Below are 21409 nucleotides of genomic sequence, written 5' to 3'. Positions count from 1 at the left end.
TGGGTATGGTCATAACTTTACTGGGCAGTGCATTGGCTAACTTTAAACCTGCATATTGTGGACCATTTTCATAGTGTGCTGTTCACTGGCCGCTGATGATAATTTTTTCTTTATTTATGGTATTGTACTGATACACATCAGAACAAATATTGGGCTGTAGTCTTAACAAGTAATATGGCTTTTAGAATGTACATGTTTACTATCATTAGCATACCAATTTTTGGAAACAATCCACAGCATCATTCATTATATTTTGTTCCACAGATGATTCTTACAGCCCTTTTTTCAGTAGCAAGAATTTTTTTAGATTATCTTTGGTTGTTGGTCCCCACATTTCTGTTCTTTAATTCAGGTGTGAAGAAAACAGAACATGGTACACAGTCTTTAAGACAACAATGTCTTTGCAGAACTTGCTAATCATATTAATTGCAAATATATTCTTAGACAACTTATATTTAGGAATGTCAACATGTGAGTCCCATTTTAGATTGCTTTGAATTGTTAAACCAAGGAAGTTTACACTAAACTCTTTTTTATTAATTCATTGCCTATGTATAGTTATATTTCATTATTAAAAATACAGTTGTTAAATTCCTTGAGACAGGTTTAACTACTGCTTACATTTAAGTGGCTTTCATTGAAGTACAGAACAATTTCATTTGTAACGTTATTATAGTGTCTTTAGTTTGTTAAATGATTCCTTTTTACACAGAATGGGTGTATCATGTGTGTACAGAAATATTCTGGAACTTTGAGTGCAATATATTGTGCCATTTACATCAATCAAAATCAGAAGAGGACCCAGTACTGAGCCCTGGGCCACTATATATTTTGTATTAGTGATTTTGGATTTGTGAACAGCACTTTCAGTCTTAAGCAGTACAGACTGTTTTCGGTTACTGATATAAGATTTTATTAGGACATGAGCAGTGCCCCAAGTATGGTGTGGGTGGAAATGAGGCGTGTGAGTTGTACCGAGCTGCCGCTTGTGGCGTTTAGGCCGTAAACCAGCCCTGGATAGCATCAAACTGGTTTTCAGAGTGATGAAATAAGGAAACAGTTTAATTGTCTTTTAGATTTTCCATCAGTTCTGTAAGGGACAGTCAGATGAAAACGAAACAGACTATACCGTATAAGAAGCTTGGCACTGGCATTGATAGCACAGGTAGGTGTGTGTACACAAATATCCTGTACTCAGAATCAGGAACGAACAGAGTGAGCCTTCACCTCTGTGCCATTTGCCTGTTAGACATGCTTGACTTGAGGTCAGTGAGTCGTGTGCGCATCCAACTCCACTATGGAGGCCAGAGAAGAGGAACAGTGAGGTGCAATGCGGGTTTTAACTGTGGATGAAATTTCAGGAAGTGAAATTCGTGCCTGAATGTCTGGTGTATATTGTGAACACAGTGTATCACATGTTCGTGTGTTTGCGTGAAATAAATTATTTAGAGAAGGACGGTGACATCGAAAGACAGCAGCGGACCAAGACAGGCTCATCGAATCACTACTCCTTCTGTTATTACTGCGATGGATTCTGCTGTATAAAATGGCCAATGGCCAATGTCGGACTGTGGGACATTAGGCTCATGTCAACAAGGGCACCCATACCTGTGGGCAATTGCGGGGGCGGGGGTTCTAGCTCTGAGGCAAAAACATAACGTAGCAGGTCTTTTACTGTCAAGAAAATGGTTGAAGTCAATATTACACAACTTTTTAACAGGACCAGAACTAGAACGTTTTTATGGCTACTTACAAGCCGCCATTCTTCATCCAAAATATTAAAAATACTGCACATCCTCAGGTATCCCCCCCCCCCCTTCTCAAACTATCATATGGAGCTCTTGCATGTTTGTATCAGTCTCGGTACTATTCACGCCATCATGACAGAGCATCAGAAGTACCGAGAAATCTGTGCACAGTGGGTTCCCCACAGCCTGACGAAGGGCCGAACTTACACGGGATGCCAACACCACTGCAGCACCTGGAACGACATCATGATAAAAAATATGATTTCGCGTCCCGTATTGACGCGGGGCATGAAAGACGGTGTCATCATTTTGAGCCGGAGAGCAAGTGTCAGAGCCAAAAATGAAAGCACATGCATTCACCCCAACCGAAAAAATCTAAAGCCGTGCAGGTCAGCTTCGGGAAAATCATGACAACCTTTATCTTTGACTGCAAGGGCCCGCTTCTCATTGACTTTCTCGAGCACGGCGCCACAATTAATGCACAGCGGTACTTGGACACTTTGCAAGAATGGAAGCACACCATCAATTCCAAACGCCAAGGAATATTGACGAATGACATTATTCTGTTCCAGGATAATACTCCCCCACACGTTGCCAACGTTATTTCGCTATGCTGCAGAAGGTTCGCTGGGAAGCTCTTACACGACCTCCATACAGTCCCGATCTCTCCTCATGTAATTTACATATTTTTGAAACCCTGAAGAAATATATCAATGCCAACGATTTGCTTCGGACGAAGAAGTGCGGGCCTGGGTACAGTCATAGTTCTGTAGGCAGCGGCAAACGTTTTTCCATGAAGGCATTGACAGACTTGTCTCACAGTGGGATAATTGTATGAACAGTTATGGCGGTTACTCTTGAAATAACATACAGTTAATTTTTTTTTCCTAATTGTCTCCTTTTCGTTTCGTAGCATCTTACAAACCACACGAAGCAGTGGGCAAACTGTTTTGCATGATTTCTTCTAGTCTGGACGTCTTACTTAGGAAATGTCAAGGGTAGAAATATACAGCTTCAATGTTGCTCACTGAAAATTTTCTATTTATCGAGATGGTCGTTTCGCTGTGGCCGTCGTTTTGTGAATGTGTGATCCGTTACGTTGGCGCTCGCCCCTTTTGGAGGAGTTGATGAGTCAAGCATCAGCTGTAGGAGGGAGGGGGGTGAGGGGTTAGGGGTACCATAATGGTACACATGAAAAGCCTTCCTATCACAACGGACTGGATACCATTATATCATGGATATGGCGCTGGTCGTTTGATATTCGTGGTCTTGTGCCACATAAGGCATCCTATCCAGATGGATCACTATTCAGTATAATTTGTGTACAATTGGTCACCAATCCTTGAAGGGGACGACAAATATTTCGCGCTTAAGCAATTGGAGTGGTACTTTAGGCAAATCAAATCCTGAGGGATGTACTTGCGGATACTGTGTTGACTTACAGGGTCTCGTCTAGTGTGAGATGTTTCTGTTGTCGACTTCGTTTAGACGCCTGTTGCGAGCAGCAGGAGCTAACGCAGGTTTGTCGTAATTCCAACCGCTCTGGGAGAAGTGAATCGCGACTTAGATTCTCGGATGAGATAAATCAGAGATACACTTCTTTTGAAGTGCTATACGGCAGAATGATAAATATAATTGTTATATGGTACTGCTACTGTAAATTATCATAAATTAACCAAACACAGTAGTTTCGAGAAAACCTCTTAGGAGGCTTTATAATGGAGTATACGTAGTTGGTCATCAGAATGTTCTTTGATTCACTGTGAAATATCCACAAGACCATCAGTGTCACTCTTTGAAGTGCTATACGGCAGAATGATAAATATAATTGTTATATGGTACTGCTACTGTAAATTATCATAAATTAACCAAACACAGTAGTTTCGAGAAAACCTCTTAGGAGGCTTTATAATGGAGTATACGTAGTTGGTCATCAGAATGTTCTTTGATTCACTGTGAAATATCCACAAGACCATCAGTGTCACTCTTTTCTGTTCATTTCTTCCCCCGCCGTCTCTTGTTCTCCGCCTTTTCTACTCTTCGAGAAAGAATATATAAGGGAGAAACAATTTGTCTGACTGTGAGAAAGAAAAGAAAACGACTCATTTTAATAACTGAGTACAGCACAGGATTTTCTTTCTATGAGTTGTTTAAAAAATATCTAGCAAGTGTCCGTCCGAATGTCTGGGAGAGTATCAGTGTAAAAATTTAAAGTAAATCGGAGAAGAATTTTCCGACGTTCCCCTTTATATTTGACACAGGTCATATCGTACACATTAAAACTACGTAGTCTGCACCGTTCGCTGTTCATTAGAGTATCGCGTAAAAATTTAACGTAAACTGGTAAATAACGGCCTTACCCATTAATATAACATACGTACACCTATGTACCAAATACAGGGTGATTCAAAAAGAATACCACAACTTTAGGAATTTAAAACTCTGCAACGACAAAAGGCAGAGCTAAGCACTATCTGTCGGCGAATTAAGGGAGCTATAAAGTTTCATTTAGTTGTACATTTGTTCGCTTGAGGCGCTGTTGACTAGGCGTCAGCGTCAGTTGATGCTAAGATGGCGACCACTCAACAGAAAGCTTTTTGTGTTATTGAGTACGGCAGAAGTGAATCGACGACAGTTGTTCAGCGTGCATTTCGAACTAAGTATGGTGTTAAACCTCCTGATAGGTGGTATATTAAACGTTGGTATAAACAGTTTACAGAGGATGGGTGTTTGTACAAAGGGAAAAGTTCTGGACGGCAGAGAACGAGTGATGAAAATGTAGCACGCATCCAGCAAGCATTTGTTCGCAGCCCAGGAAAATCGACTCGCAGAGCTAGCAGAGAGCTGCAAATTCCACAGTCAACTGTATGGAGAGTCCTACGAAAAAGGTTAGTTATGAAACCTTATCGTCTGAAATTGGTTCAAGCACTGTCTGCAGCTGATAAGATTAAAAGAATCGATTTCTGTGATTTTATCCTTGCTCAAATGGAAACAGATGAATCTTTCGTTTCAAAGATTGTGTTTAGTGATGAAGCAACTTTCCACACTAACGGGAAAGTCAACCGTCACAATGTCTGTATATGGGGCACTGAGAATCCGCGGGAAACAACTCAGTATGAACGTGACTCGCCTAAGGTGAACGTTTTCTGTGCCATTTCAGCCAATAAAGTTTTTGGTCCCTTTTTCTTCGAAGGTGCTACTGTAACTGGACTACAGTATCTGGAGATGTTAGAGAATTGGCTGTTCCCTCAGCTCGAACAAGAAGCACAACAATTCATATTTCAGCAGGATGGAGCGCCACCACATTGGCACTTATCTGTCCGTGACTACCTGAACGTCAACTACCCGAGGCGATGGATCGGCCGCCAGGCAGCCCGTGACAGAGCACTTCATCACTGGCCTCCAAGAAGCCCTGATCTTACCCCCTGCGATTTTTTCTTATGGGGGTATGTTAAGGATATGGTGTTTCGGCCACCTCTCCCAGCCACCATTGATGATTTGAAACGAGAAATAACAGCAGCTATCCAAACTGTTACGCCTGATATGCTACAGAGAGTGTGGAGCGAGTTGGAGTATCGGGTTGATATTGCTCGAGTGTCTGGAGGGGGCCGTATTGAACATCTCTGAACTTGTTTTTGAGTGAAAAAAACCTTTTTAAATACTCTTTGTAATGATGTATAACAGAAGGTTATATTATGTTTCTTTCATTAAATACACATTTTTGAAGTTGTGGTATTCTTTTTGAATCACCCTGTATATTAAAAACTGTGTAGCCTTATGTCTGTCCGCACAATTATTAGAGCATGTCTAAAATTTGAAGTAAATCGTCAAGAACTTTTCGACATTTTTGGTAATAACGTTAAAATACGACTTGTCTTCAAGTAGTAGTGTAGATATTTATTGTGAAACTCCTGCCTGAATATTATTTTAAATCATCGCTGCAGTGCGTTCTGGAACTAACACTGGATGTAATTCATACAAAACGCTTGGAATTTTAACGATGTTGCCTGTAAGTAGAATTTCTCCGAAATATTGTTCCAGAAAACATTAGCGCCTGAAAATGTATAAAATTAACTATTTAATTCGCTTTTAACTATCTATAGTTCTATTATTGCGTAATGTAAATGTAACTCAAATATTTCCCTGTTCTGATTTTGATTAATAGTAATCCCAAAAATTAAATATTTGTTTCTTGAGTGCTTTGTTTGAATAGAATATAACTGTAGGTACTGATAAGTGAGAACGATGCGCAGATTTATCAAAATTTAACAATGGTCCTTTCGCCTTGAACAATTTGTCAATCTTTAGAAATATTTCATTAGTCGCCCTTCCAGTAAAACAATACACCTGTACCTATTTGTATCACCTGTGGAAAGCATTATATCTGGATTTTGTGAATATGCAACTTTTACGTCATTCATGTATATTGTGAGTAACAAAGGATGCGATATCGTTCGTGCATCCTCTCTGATTATTTCAAAATCAGACTGAATAACACTCTATGGGCATGGACCTGATGCACATTAATTTCTGTAAAGAAAAGGGTGTGCTAAGTATTCCCAAGTATTTCAACTTTGGGAGCAGAATATTGTGTGCCACTGTACCGTCACTAATCGTGGATGTCAGCTGCAAGTTATGATACAGAGAACAGTAATGTTCTATAATTCTACTTCTAAGATTCTAAAGAAACAGTTACAGCTTCCACATGGAGTGGGCCCATGTCTTACCCAGCATACGGCGCTAGAGGCTGCAGGCAGCTTGGCCCTTCCTCCAAAGCAACCATGGCCGTTTGCTGGTAGGTGAGGTTGGGTACACGACGCCTCCGACTGAGCTCGTGCTGTGCGCGCACCAGCATTTGCATAGAGTGGGAGCACACCAGGCCGATGAAAAGGGTTCCCAGCACGCCCACCACGTACCCGGCGTGCATGAAGGCGTTTGGCGTCGCCAGGATGCCAGTGCCTATACTGCCTTTCAGTAGATGGACCAGCGCTTCCACGTTACTGCCGACAGAACAAAATATTTGCTCGATCAGATAATTACAATGTTGTTAAAGATTCAGAGGTCTATAACGCGACTGATCAATTGAGGCGTTCCATGAGCAATGCAACACTTTTTTTTTTCTAAAAGTACGTTGGTTTTATTAAGGATTCCAGTACATCATATTATTCCTCACTCTTTTGGCTACAAAATCACTTTTTTCAACATAATCTCTAAGCAATACGACAGCCTTACGCCACCTTACTGGGAGGGCCAATATGCCTGCGTGGTGCCACTCCACTGGCCGACATTGGAGCCAGTGTCTTGCTGCAACAATAACCTCCCCACTATCCACTCGCTGCTTCCCGCGGAGTGCATCCATCATTGGGCCAAACAGATGAAAGTTGGAAGGTACCTGATCCAGGCTGTACGGTAGATGCGAGGAAACAGTCCAACGAAGTTTTCTGAGCTCCTCTCGGTTATGCAGATTCATGTGAGGCCTTGCGTTGTCATGGAGAAGGAGAACTTCATCTGCATTTTTTTGTGGCGACGAACAAGCTGAACTCGTTTCTTCAGTTTCCTGAGGTATAGCACAGTGCACTTAAGAGTTGATCGTTGCACCATGAGGAAAGACATAAAACAGAATGACCCCAACAGGGTCTCAGAAGGCCGTCGCCGTGACATTACCGGAGAGGACGTGGCTTTGAACGTTTCCAATTCGAAGTGATAGACCCATGTTTCATGGACTGTGACGATGTTCGACAAAGAATTGTCACGATCAGCCTCGTAAAGCGCAAGCATTTCCGCGCACATGGTCCTTCGTTGCTCTTTATGGTCTTCTGTTAGGCGACGAAGAATCTAGCGGGCACACACATTTCAGGACCCCAACTGGTGGATGATTGTGTCAGCACTAACAACAGAGACGACCAGTTCGGCAGCGAGGTGTTTGTTTGTGATCCGTCGACCACCTCGAATGAGCGTGTCCGCACGTTCCAACAGGTCTGCAGCTCGTGGTCTAGTGGCTAGCATTGCTGCCTCTGGATCACGGGGTCCCGGCTTCGATTCCCAGCCGATTTGGGTATTATCTCTACCCTGGGACAGATGTTTGTGTTGTCATCATTTCTTCATCATCATCATCATCATCATCCGCATCCGTGACAGTGGCTAGATTGGACTGTGTACAAATTGGACTGTGTAAAAATTGTGACTATATACAGGAGCTGACGGGTATCGTGGAAGACAAACTTTCTGCCTGTGGTTGTCCCAGCCGCATGGGAATGTGAAGTGCCTTGCCGTAACACGACAGCTACAGAGTGTAATCTACGGCCGGCCCTAGTGGCCGAGCGGTTATAGGCGCTCCAGTCTGGAACCGCGCGACCGCTACGGTCGCAGGTTCGAATCCTGCCTCGGGCATGGATGTGTGTGATGTCCTTATGTTAGTTAGGTTTAAGTAGTTCTAAGTTCTAGGGGACTGATGACCTCAGATGTTAAGTCCCATAGTGCTCAGAGCCATTTGCACCATTTTTTGTAATCTACGTGGTTTCGATTGGTTTGGTATCTCCGTCAGACGTGGAGTTCGCTACTATTCGCGTACCACCGAGAGCGAAACTGCAGACTCCGTCGTAAGCACAGTTCACAGCACGTCTCGTGGGAAACACCTCTGGCTTGTATCATAAAGGGACCATTTTTGAAGTGCATAACCATCGATGTATTCATCCAGTGATCGCATGTTGAACTCTGACTATAAAATTTCAGCGTGCCTGCAATTTCATACTATCTGCGTCGTTCGCCATCTTATATTGTAATCCGGCAAAAGGTTCCCATCGGGCTGTACGTGATTATGGATTATTTAATTATTCCTGGTTATGAAGCTTGTATCATTTACTGTAACGGTTTCTGTAGCAGGGAACTAACTTCACTAGTTCATGACTCCACCTAAGCTACAAATTTTACAATCTCTCATGGTTTTGTTCCTATAAACGACAACAGAAAATTTAGTACTGCACAAATATTTTGTGTTAGTTGTATCTACACTGTGTGTTTCATGTAGGAAACTGACTAGCATCTGCAACATTATTTCTAAAATCGGTTTTCTCTCACCTTGTACGTGTATCTTTACTGTAAAAATATACCACATGTAGTGCCCAGAATGGCAAATAATCTCCCTGTGAAACCTATATTTAACATATTGTTGAAAGAAATAAACTCTCTCTTTTGGAGTGCGTATCACTATGACACTGAACAGCAATATAATCGGTGGTAGGCAATACATCATTTACGATACCAAACATGTAAAAAATTTATTTTCCTTTTGATTGAGAAGCAGGTGCCTTCGCAGATTTTAATATCAAGTTATACTTGATGAGAGCTCATTTTTTATCGCCAGTTGTTGCATCTCTGAACAAAGAATATCAACTTTAGTACAACGAAAAACCAGTCCAAAGTTGCAAATTTTACTTTTTCTTATTTACTCGATGACTAATTTTGGGCCGAGACCCATTTTCAAATCATCGTAACAGTCAAAGATGGTATTTCCGAAGATGTGAAAACCATGTGAAAAATATGCAACGAACAGCTATATTTTTGACATAGTTTTGACATTTTGGGAAATACATTTCTGACTATATTACGATGATACGAAAATGTGTCTCGGCCCGAAACTAGTCATCCTATGAATAAGAAAAGTAAAATTGGCAACTTCGGACTGGTTTTTCGTTCTACTGATCAACGTAAGTTGCTGACCCACAGCTACTCCAGCATGCTGAAAGTTCGCAAATGTCAACTTTATTGAGGAGGCGCCTAGATTCTCCACGATATTTGGTTTTACGAATTAATGTGTTCCGATGTTACGGGACTGAATCTATCGATTTCCACTGCATTTCATAGACGTGTTTTTCTCGGCGATAAAAACATACGGGTAGAGCATAAGTGGAATAAACTGGAATCATTTTTCCGATCTGCTTGTCAACACACTGGTGTTGAGTTGCTGACAGAACTATAACCATTTTAGCACTGGTATTTCCATCAGGCTATGACAAGGAAGATTACTAGGAAGAGGTAACTGCCGCAAAGATCGTCGTAGAGCACATAATGTAACGAAGTCACGAGATTGTGGGATAATAAGATCGATAGCTAGAAAGGTGCCAGGAGCGACTCTTAAGTGCGTGCGCTTAGCGTTATTGACGAGGCACATACTGAGACCAGAAAGAAGCTAGTCCATCAGAAAGCCCCTACCAAACGAAGTGTTACTTCCCCACAGGGGGGTGGTGCGTAACGTTTGGTGATCAAGTTTCTTCTAAGTGCTTGTCCGCTGTATGTGTGGGGGTGGATAAAGAGTCCGGAACCGCGCTGCTGCTACGGTCGCAGGTTCGAATCCTGCCTCGGGCATGGATGTGTGTGATATCCTTAGGTTGGTTAGGTTTAAGTAGTTCTAAATCTAGGGGACTGATGACCTCAGCTGCTAAGTCCCATAGTGCTTAGAGCTATTTGAATTTGAATCTCCGCCAACCTTAGTTACTTGTAACTGTTTGATATTCTTGTGACAATTTGTCTGTGAATATGATATTATTAAACGTGTTCGTGTTATACTTCAGTGCAACTACTGCACTTGTTTTGTGTGAGAAGCTATAATAAACAATAGGACTTACGGTAACTTTTCTTTTCATTACACATGCACCTCATATGGAAATCTAATTAAATTACAGTTTCAGTATTCCACCACTCTTTTGAAGTCTGTAGGGCCATAATTTAGTGTTAATAAAAATTATTGCGTAACAAATGATAGGTTAGTCTTTATTGGGCACCTACATACCGATACTGATTAATTACCTAAAGGTGTAGGCAGTGGGGTAGTACATTTTTCGTGTACTAACTGGATGTATTTGCGTTCATGGGTTTGCCACCTGAATTCTAGATAGTTTGATAGTGTATATTTTAAACCTTTATTTAACAATGTGTTTCATCTCTTGTAGTACTGGTCTCTGTTGTCTGGCCTGCAATTACTATTGTTTTGAGAGTTTTGCTGCTCAGTCATTCAACGGCAGTTTATCCAATGTTAAAAGAGCGGATAAGCATGTGAAAGGTGATTGGTTAGGAGTCAGGTATTTCAGCGTAAATTTTGAATTGTTGCCAATAAACAGTATCAATCTGTGGCCACTGGATTTTGAACGTCCTTGCAGTTGAAATAAAATTAATTTTAGTATTTGACCTTGTTTATGTAAGGCGCATATCATTCAGTTCTCTGAAACTTAGCATTTCACCAGCTTTGGTATTTCTGTTTCATTTGTTTATATCGTACTTTTTTAACGCTGCTTAGCTGAGTGGTAACGTGCTTTCCTCCTATGCGGTGGGCCCGGGTTCGATTCCCAGCCGTGTGGAGATGGTCTCCGCTCGTGGACTGGGACTGGTGTTGTGTTGTCCTCATCATCATTTCATCCTCATCACCGGCGCCCAAGTCACCCAATGTGGCGTCGACTGAAATAAGACTTGCACTCGGCGACCGAACTTCCCCGGATGGGGCGTCCCGGCCAGCAATGCCACACCTTTCATTTCAACGCTGTAAGTTGACTTCTGCACAGTTTGCGTAATCTCGCATTTCAGAGAAATTACCTCGCATACTTTTAAGTATTCCTTGCGCAATTGTAATTGAATAACCGTGCCTCCCATTTAATTAGGAGCCCTCAGCTGATCGGCCTTTGTATTTTCCTTTCTGCTTGCATGTTTGTTAAATTGTTTTGTTATTACGGATACACTCTAACTAAAAAACTGGACGTGTATTATTCTCTAAATAGAATGTCACCTTCTGCGCAATCTTGCCAAATAGTGATTCTATATAAACTGCACTTCTTTCTTCAAACTCTGTTTCCATGTTTATGAATTTTCTTCAGTAATTTTAAAGAGGTTCTCTGTTGATCATCTGACTAAAATTCTTTTTAAACTGTGTGTTAAACTATTATGAACAAAATCTTGTATGGTATTCCTGGCAAAAGAAATTCTCCCCGGCAGTTTCCACTTCCCTCCCCCTCAGCGCTTAAACTGCTTAGCAAATGGCGTCACACGGTGCCGACCTCAGAAAATGAGGATGTAAAGAACCCCTCTGACTGCGGTCCAACATCAAGTGATATGCCCTAAAAATAGAAATAACTTGCACTGACAGACCTTATACACAACTGGCCATTAAAATTGCTACACTACGAAGACGACGTGCTACAGACGCGAAATTTAACCGACAGGAAGAAGATGCTGTGATATGCAAATGATTAGCTTTTCGGAGCTTTCACACAAGGTTGGCGCCGGTGGCGACACCTACAACGTGCTGGCATGAAGAAAGTTTCCAACCGCTTACTCATACACAAACAGCAGTTGACCGGCGTTGCCTGGTGAAACGTTGTTGTGATGCCTCGTGTAAGAAGGAGAAATGCGTACCATCACGTTTCCGACATCGATAAAGCTCGGATTGTAGCCTATCGCGATTGCGGTTTATAGTATCGCGACATTGCTCTCGCGTTGGTCGAGATCCAATGACTGTTAGCAGAATATGGAATAGGTGGGTTTAGGAGGGTAATACGGAACGCCGTGCTGGATCCTGACGGCCTCGTATCACTAGCAGTAGAGATGACAGGCATCTTTTCCGCATGGCTGTAACGGACCGTGCAGCTACGTCTCGATCCCTGAGTCAACAGATGGGGACGTTTGCAAGACAACAACCATCTGCACGAACAGTTCGACGACGTTTGCAGCAGCATGGAGACCATGGCTGCAGTTACCCTTGACGCTGCATCACAGACAGGAGCGCCTGCGATGGTGTATTCAACGACGAACCTGGGTGCACGAATGACAAAACGTCATTTTTTCGGATGAATCCAAGTTCTGTTTACAGCATCATGATGGTCGCATCCATGTTTGGCGACATCGCGGTGAACGCACATTGGAAGCGTGTATTCGTCATCGCCCTACTGGCGTTATCACCCGGCGTGATGGTATGGGGTGCCATTGCTTACACGCCTCGGTCACCTCTTGTTCGCATTGACTGCACTTTGAACAGTGGACGTTACATTTCAGATGTGTTACGACCCGTGGCTCTACCCTTCACTCGATCCCTGCGAAACCCTACATTTCAGCAGGATAATGCACGACCGCATGTTGCAGGTCTTGTACGGGCCATTCTGGATACAGCACATTCTCCAGATCTCTCACAAACTGAAAACGTCTGGTCAATGGTGGCCGGGCAACTGGCTCGTCACAATATGCCAGTCACTACTCTTGATGAACTGTGGTATCGTGTTGAAGCTGCATGGGAAGCTGTACCTGTACACGCTATCCAAGCTCTGTTTGACTCAATGCCCAGGCGCATGAAGGTCGTTATTACGGCCAGAGGTGATTGTTCTGGGTACTGATTTCTCAGGATCTATGCATCCAAATTGCGTGAAAATGTAATCACATGTCAGTTCTAGTATAATATATTTGTCGAATGAATACCCGTTTATCATCTGCATTTCTTCTTAGTGTAGCAATTTTAATGGCCAATAGTCCATATATCTGTTTACTTGAAGTTTGCAGTATAATTGGTGAACCAGAGACGTAAAGTAAAGTGAGTACTGTAGTGGCGCGCTAGACTGAAGTTGTAGCTAAAGCAACGTTTCACAACCAGCTACACGATGGGAACCGAGCAACTGTTACAAAGCACCTGACCAGGGCAATTATACAGGGTGATTCAGCTGCCATCAGTTTCACATACCATTTGCAAGATTTTTATATCCTTTTGCTTGCCAAGTGCAATCCATCGAATGTGTTTCTTGAATAACTCTAAAACTGTGGCCTCCAGAGAAAACGTATCCTGTGGCAAAATTTAACTACATTAAATTTACAACAATAACGTCCTATTCCTTTTTTCTGTAGGAGCAATAGTTTTCATGTAGCGAAAAAAAGAATATGAAAACCGCTCTCGAAGTTTTTGAAGATGCTGCGGATTGCATAAAAGCTATCGGTAGACGCAACTGGATCACCCTGTAAATAATGTACTTGGTATTACTTCTCAGTTATAGAATTCGAGACAAACTATGCAGCCATTCTGTACCTTTCAGAAGGAAGGATTTGTAGCCAAGCCGAATTACACGTTTAAGCAGATTGGTGGTAGGAAGTACTGGAGAAATGACGTCTTAGACCTGCGTTAAACGATCATTAGACGCGTCGACGCCGTTTTGTGTAGCATTTGGCTAGAAAAAAGCGTTTTCGCCAACATATGGGCCCTAGTGTCACTGGAAAAGTAAGATTTTTCCCGCAAGAGTAAGAATTCTACCGATCAAGAGAAGAAGAATCGAATCTCCAAAAAACAACAGCTTAAGACTGCCAGACAAGAGCTGATAAATTTGAAGACTAAGGCACAGTCATTTCAAATCTCAGTATGAGAAGACAATATATGCATTCGAGACACGTCCCGTCTTATGCTTCGTAATGGCGAGACACAGTATAAGAACCGCAATATCTTAGTAGCTTTTTTGAGTCTAGAGATAAATTAATACGTTAAGAATGCTGGAGATAGTGCACCTCTAGATGGTAGTGAGGAAGACATTACGTGCGTCTTGTCAGACACATAGTATAAAAATAGTGGCACAGAAAGCAAACCACCCGAAACGAGTATAAAAATTTACTAGTTTAAGCCGTTTGAGATACATTATGCTGTGAAACAGTATTCCTCGCTAGAAAACAAAATGATGTGGAAAGATCATACCAAGAAGGACATAAAAAACGAATAGACTATCAATAACAGGAGCTCAAGCTCGGACCGTGGAAGAAAATCACCCATATTCTTTATTAAAGAAACCAGTCTTAAATGATTTAGGGAACTCACGAAAAAACCTAAATCAGAATGGATGGGGATTAGAAACTGCTTACAATAAAAAATAAGGAATTTCTGTACAGTAATGTAAAAAAATTATTTGGCTCAACTTTTTAAAAGCAGGAGACTAAGTCGTCTTCTTACTTCTAATGAATATATAATCATGGTCAAAGATTTGAAAAATATCTGAAATATTGCTCTAGCAGTTCTCCAAACGCATATATTATCGAGCTGTTAGTTGTAAATTAATCGTGCGACATCTCAAACAGGCTACAAGAGAATTGTAAGGCATTGTTTAGTGTGGAACATTTCCAGTTCACTTTACAGTTTTAGAGTTTTCCGTGAATGTCTCCATTTATGTCTCAGACATTTATGAGCTGTTGTAAGTTTTGTCTCCTTGTTAAGACTTCTTTGGAAACTGAGTTCCTGATTGTCGTTTACACACTGAGTGCATATGAAACTTAGAGCTTTCCAACACTTAACTACGTGTCTAATCAACTTTACGTGAACATGCAACACTGATAACCCGTTACGTGTATGACAGGCTTTGCGTCGAAGCAGAGTGAAAAGTGGAGAGTGGAAAGGCAAGGCTGCAACTATAAGATCGTTACTGCAGCTGTTATCGTAGTTGTGTACTTTCAAGTATGTACAATGTTTGTGACACTTAAATTTCTCTGAAAAGTTGTAGGGTCTAAGCAGATGGATTACTTCTTACTTACACAATGTGATATCGCTAGTCCTGATAGCGGAGAGGCCACAATTTCTCCTTCATTAGGTCAAGTGCCTGAAAAAACATCCATATTGGAGACTTATTTCCTTACATTGCGCTACCTCAGTGACGCATCCAGCTGGGATTGTGGTCACCCGAGAACAAACTACGTCTTACATGCCACTGCTAACTGAAAGCTTTCGGCTAACCCAACAAGACGACGCCACTTTACCCTATATTTAGAAGGCCAAAAACCATTCAATGGGGCGAATTCCTAAAACCGATTAGCGAATAATTTTTCAAGCAGAATTGGCAGGACAGATCAACGAATTACAAATGGATAACGCGCTTCGAAAGATGGACTCCAGCTTTAAAAGAGTGCGTCTCATCCTTAGCGAAAATATCAAGTCCCTTTGCGACTATTCTCGCAGCCAGTCAGGGACAAATCGGGCGTGGTCTCAAATTTAGAAAAGTATGTCTCAGGAGAAAACCACTATATTTGCAAAATCAACAGACAACAAAACGCTGAAATAATTAAAAAGCGTCAAATCGACGCTTATTAGCTCTAGGAAAGACCGACTTTCAATTAAGATCAATAAAGTAGACATAAAAGTTTTCTGGTTATTGTACCGCGTCATAATGTAAAAAACTACTGCTGCTGGAGAAAAACCAACGTTTCGGCCACGGTTGCAGCGGCCTTCTTCTGGGTCTAATGGTGCGTTCTAGCCATGCAGTGTCCTTTATATTTTGTTATTATTGTTCACTGCGTATGCCATTACGTCATGGTTTTAAAAGGAAGTTAGTTTCATTCGTCAGTTAAGGAAGAAGGAGAGGGAACTTTAGGAACTTTATTTTAATAGGTTATTGCGGTGGAGGGAGAACGTAACCTCTGTTGTCTATTGGCTCTTGTGTTTTGTGCCATGATTGGTGGTTACCGTCGAATGAGAAGTTGGCTGCTGTTTACCAACTGCTGGACGTCGGCCGCGCGGCGGCAGTTCCTCGCCGTTAGTGCTCGTGCCTCGTGCTGACAGTGCGGTCTGTTGGACTCTGATTGCTGGCAGCCAAGATGGGGCAAGCCTGAGTCCATCCTCCCTGTTCATGTTATTAGGGTGATTAAGTATTTCGATGGCCTCGCTGATTTTGCGTTTCGTCATACTGTAACTGGCTGCTTGGCCAACACACAGGCTGTGCTGAATTTTATTTCTTTTCCGCAGTCTTGCTGACGTTCTGCCACTGCGGATTTGTTGTGGCGCCCTAGACGAATATAGCGCTCGTGTTCCCGAATGCGTGTTGCTATTGGCCTACCAGTCTCGCTGATGTATGCCTCTCCACATTCGCATTTTATGTCGACTGACTCTGGCCGCGGAAGCCTACGCAATTATCAATAAAGTTGTCATAATAAAAGCTGAATCCCAGCAAGACAGTGAAATACCGTAGGAAAAAGCCACTAAACACCACGTATTATGTGAAACAAGGAACGCCTCAGTGGGAGGTAACGAGTTCTATCTTTAGTAAGACTCATCTGAAAGTGTTGTGGTAACAATTATGATAGGAAAAATATTAGCTACTAATGACTCGCCATGTGCATCTGGAGGGCGACAGAAATGAGTGTCGGGAGGTGCAGAGATAAACCTTCTATGGGATGTGTGTGTTACACATCACAAAATGGACATGGTCGACCTTCACGATATGATCAAAACAAAAAACTTGTACCATGAACACAGAATGAAAAATGGCGCGCTACAGGGATCACAAAGTTTCGCAGCATTAAGAGCGAAGGCGAGCTACTTGTGAGTTACAAACCGTACAGGACGTTCAGCTAGGTACCTAATCTTAGAGAAAGTATAGAGGATCATATTGGTGTAATCAGGTGATGAGAACTGATGGGTGTGGTGGCACGCAGCCGTATGCCAAATAGTCAGTCGTGGAGCTTACGGTGAAACTGGTCATCCTTTAAGGCGTAGCTGCAGAAAGTGCGATAATTTTTTTATGGGCACCTAAAAAACAAATATCCAGAGGATTGCAGCGCCGCACACTTTTCAGGAGGAATAGTTTGCTCTAAAGAATTACGATTTTTATAGGAAGACCAGGAATCAGGTAAAATATGTGGGATACTGTTAATCTGGCTCCACAGCCACGTTGTGAGCGCGGCTCGTTACGCGAGAGAAAACAGTGGGCGAGCCTAGTATGACCGATGCAAAGACGGCATAAGACACTGGACTCCTTTTGAGAGGAGCGGAAGGAAGAGCGCCAAACTGCAGTAGTCTACTTGATTGTGCGAAGATTATTACTCACAGCAGATGTCATTCCACTTTTGAGCAAAGAGAGATTTGATGTGTATCCGCGTATCTGCAGCTGGAATTATAAAAGAAAATGGGGGGTATCTGCCTCTTTATCCAAACCATCAGCCAGTTCATTCCGTGGGAAGACGCCTTGTTTTGGTGAGATGGAGTGTGCGAACGTCCATGTGACTTGCAAGGGTTTCGTAGCAGCAATGGACATCAGTTAGTGTGATGAGCTGGAACACTGAACTGTGGGGAACTGTGCTGGAGTTGCGGCTCGTTATACACGCATCAAATAAAGTTTTGTATCACCCCGGTTCCCAGAACGCCTGAAGATAGACGTCGACTGTGGATATTGTATGACAGACACAGTCCCTTTGACTGTTCAGAAATGTCACTAAACTCGCCCAAAGATGTAAACTACAATGTATGAGCAGCGCCTATTAGACGGAGGGGGTCCGACAGCCGATCAGTTCCAGTCATTACACCAGGAAGGAGGTACACGGCTCGTGGTGTCTGTATTTCAGCCATGCCTAGACGGTCAATACCGCGGTTAGATCGATCCGCATTGCTACTTTGTGCCAGGAAGGGCTCTCGACAAGGGAAGTGTCCAGGCGTCTCGAGATGAACCAAAGTGATGTTGTTCGGACATGGACGAGATACAGAGAGATAGGAACTGTCGTTGACACGCCTCGCTGAGGCCGCCCAAGGGCTACTGCTGCAGTGTATGATCGCTACCTACGGATTCTGGCTCGGAGGAACCCTGACAGCAACGGCACCATGTTAAATTATGCTCTTCGTGCAGCCAGAGGACGTCGTGTTACGACTCAAACTATGCCCAATAGGCTGCATGATGCGCAACTTCACTCCCGACGTCCATGGCGAGGTCCATCTTTGCAACCACGAGACCATGCAGGGTGGTACAGATGGGCCCAGCAACATGCCGAAAGGACCGCTCAGGACTGGCATCAAGTTCTCTTCAGCGATGAGTGTCGCATATGCCTTCAACCAGACAATCGCCGGAGACGTTTTTGCAGGCAAACCCGCCAGGCTGAACGCCTTAGACATACAGCCCAGTGAGTGCAGCAAGGTGGGGGTTCCCTGCTGTTTTGGGTGGCATTTGTCGGGCCGACGTACGCCGCTGGTGGTCGTGGAAGGCGCCGTAACGGCTGTACGATACGTGAATGCCATCCTCTGACCTATAGGCAACCATATCGGCAAACATAGGTGAATATGAATTGGGGGTAAGAAATGAAAGAGGAAGCCGCCTGGTAGAATTTTGCACAGAGCACAAATTAATCATAGCTAACACTTGGTTCAAGAATCATAAAAGAAGGTTGTATACATGGAAGAAGCCTGGAGATACTGACAGGTTTCAGATAGATTACATAATGGTAAGACAGGGATTCAGGAACCAGGTTTTAAATTGTAAGACATTTCCAGGGGCAGATGTGGACTCTGACCACAATCTATTGGTTATGAACTCTAGATTAAAACTGAAGAAACTGCAAAAAGGTGGGAATTTAAGGAGATGGGACGTGGATAAACTGGCTAAACCAGAGGTTGCGCAGAGTTTCAGGCAGAGCATTAGGGAACAATTGACAGGAATGGGGGAAAGAAATACATTAGAAGAAGAATGGGTAGCTCTGAGGGACGAAGTAGTGAAGGCAGCAGAGGATCGAGTAGGTAAAAAGACGAGGGCTAGTAGAAATCCTTGGTTAACAGAAGAAATATTGAATTTAATTGATGAAAGGAGAAAATATAAAAATGCAGTAAATGAAGCAGGCAAAAAGGAATACAAACGTCTCAAAAATGAGATCGACAGAAAGTGCAAAATGGCTAAGCAGGGACGGCTAGAGGACAAATGTAAGGATGTAGAGGCTTATCTCACTAGGGGTAAGATAGATACTGCCTACAGGAAAATTAAAGAGAGCTTTGGAGAAAAGAGAGCCACTTGCATGAATATCAGGAGCTCAGATGGAAACCCAGTTCTAAGCAAAGAAGTGAAAGCAGAAAGGTGGAAGGAGTATATAGAAGGTCTATACAAGGGCGATGTACTTGAGGACAATATTATGGAAATGGAAGAGGATGTAGATGAAGATGAAGTGGGAGATACGATACTGCGTGAAGAGTTTGACAGAGCACTGAAAGGCTAAGCCGAAACAAGGCCCCAGGAGAAGACAACATCCCATTATAACTACTGGCGGCCTTGGGAGAGCCAGTCCTGACAAAACTCTACCATCTGGTGAGCAAGATGTATGAGACAGACGAAATACCCTCAGACTTCAAGAAGAATACAATAATTCCAATCCCAAAGAAAGCAGGTGATGACAGATGTGAAAATTACCGAACTATCAGTTTAATAAGTCACAGCTGCAAAATACTAATGCGAATTCTTTACAGACGAATGGAAAAACTGGTAGAAGCCGACCTCGGGGAAGATTAGTTTGGATTCCGTAGAAATGTTGGAACACGTGAGGCAATACTGACCTTACGACTTATCTTAGAAGAAAGATTAAGGAAAGGCAAACCTACGTTTCTAGCATTTGTAGACTTAGAGAAAGCTTTTGACAATGTTGACTGGAATACTCTCTTTCAAATTCTGAAGGTGGCAGGGGTAAAATACAGGGAGCGAAAGGCTATTTACAATTTGTACAGAAACCAGATGGCAGTTATAAGAGTCGAGGGGCATGAAAGGGAAGCAGTGGTTGGGAAGGGAGTAAGACAGGGTTGTAGCCTCTCCCCGATGTTATTCAATCTGTATATTGAGCAAGCAGTAAAGGAAAGAAAAGAAAAATTCGAAGAAGGTATTAAAATCCATGGAGAAGAAATAAAAACTTTGAGGTTCGCCGATGACATTGTAATTCTGTCAGGGACAGCAAAGGACTTGGAAGAGCAGTTGTCTCAGGACTGAAGACCACAACAACAACAACAAGTTCTAGGGGACTGATGACCTCAGATGTTAAGTCCCATAGTGCTAAGAGCCATTTGAACCATTTTTATAACTTCCAAAAGAGCATAATCATTGGTTTTCGGACCAAGGGTGGAACCATTTGCGGTTAAGTTTGTAAACTGCTCACGTGCCACCGTGGTTGAAGTGTTCCGTATATTGCAAAATGGCGCTATCCAAAACCGGCGCCAAGGCAACCGTGGTACACCACTGGCCATAGATGGCTGCAGGACAGCTGCGGAGATGGGTGTGGGCGAATAGACGCGCAACTGTTTAGCAGCTGACCGCCCTGATGGACCAAGGAGTTAATAGCAGCATCTCCTCAACGACTCCTCTGTTGATGTTGCAAATGGGCCTTTGCGGCAGGCACCTGGTTCATGGGCCCATGCTGATTGCTGTTCATCGGCGAAGAAGGCTGGATTTTTGCACGCCAGTTTCTCAACTGGACGTCCAATGAATGGCGAGAGGTGACATTTTCAGATGAATCACGTTTCATGCTCCATCGGATAGGTGGCTTTTGGCGAGTACTGTGCGAACACACTGTTTACGTTAAGGTCTGTGAAATGTTTTCGTGGCATTCCATGGCTGACATCATTCTGGAAGGCACAATGGATCAACACAAGTGAGCATCTATCCTTGGGGACCATGTCAACACCTACATGCAGTTTGTTCTTCCTCGGCATGATGGCATTTACCAGCAAGACAACGCAACGTGTTACGGAGCTCACCGTGTTTGTGCATGGTTCGACGAGCACCAGGATGTCTCTCCTGGTCATCAAACTCCCCGTATTAAAACCCAGTCGAGATTCCGTGGGACCACCCCGATCGGGCTGTTAGTGCCATCGATCCTCAACCGGGAAACCTACATCTACATCTACATCTACATTTATACTCCGCAAGCCACCC

At 42.9% G+C, this 21409-nt stretch overlaps 1 protein-coding gene across 2 annotated transcripts in view; it reads right to left on the bottom strand.

Moving 5' to 3' along the window:
• LOC126259924 (proton-coupled amino acid transporter-like protein CG1139) overlaps positions 1-21409 on the bottom strand; it is an 89830-nt gene that overhangs the window by 57062 nt on the left and 11359 nt on the right. For both annotated transcript variants that reach the window (XM_049957015.1, XM_049957016.1), the window contains exon 3: positions 6476-6748. In XM_049957015.1, the coding sequence (XP_049812972.1) occupies positions 6476-6748 (273 nt within the window). The remainder of the gene's footprint in view (positions 1-6475; positions 6749-21409) is intronic.

This window comes from Schistocerca nitens, chromosome 5 (genome assembly GCF_023898315.1).
Source record: "Schistocerca nitens isolate TAMUIC-IGC-003100 chromosome 5, iqSchNite1.1, whole genome shotgun sequence".
NCBI lineage: Eukaryota > Metazoa > Arthropoda > Insecta > Orthoptera > Acrididae > Schistocerca > Schistocerca nitens.
Note: the sequence above shows the minus strand (reverse complement) of the source record. Positions and strands in the feature narration are given on the sequence as shown.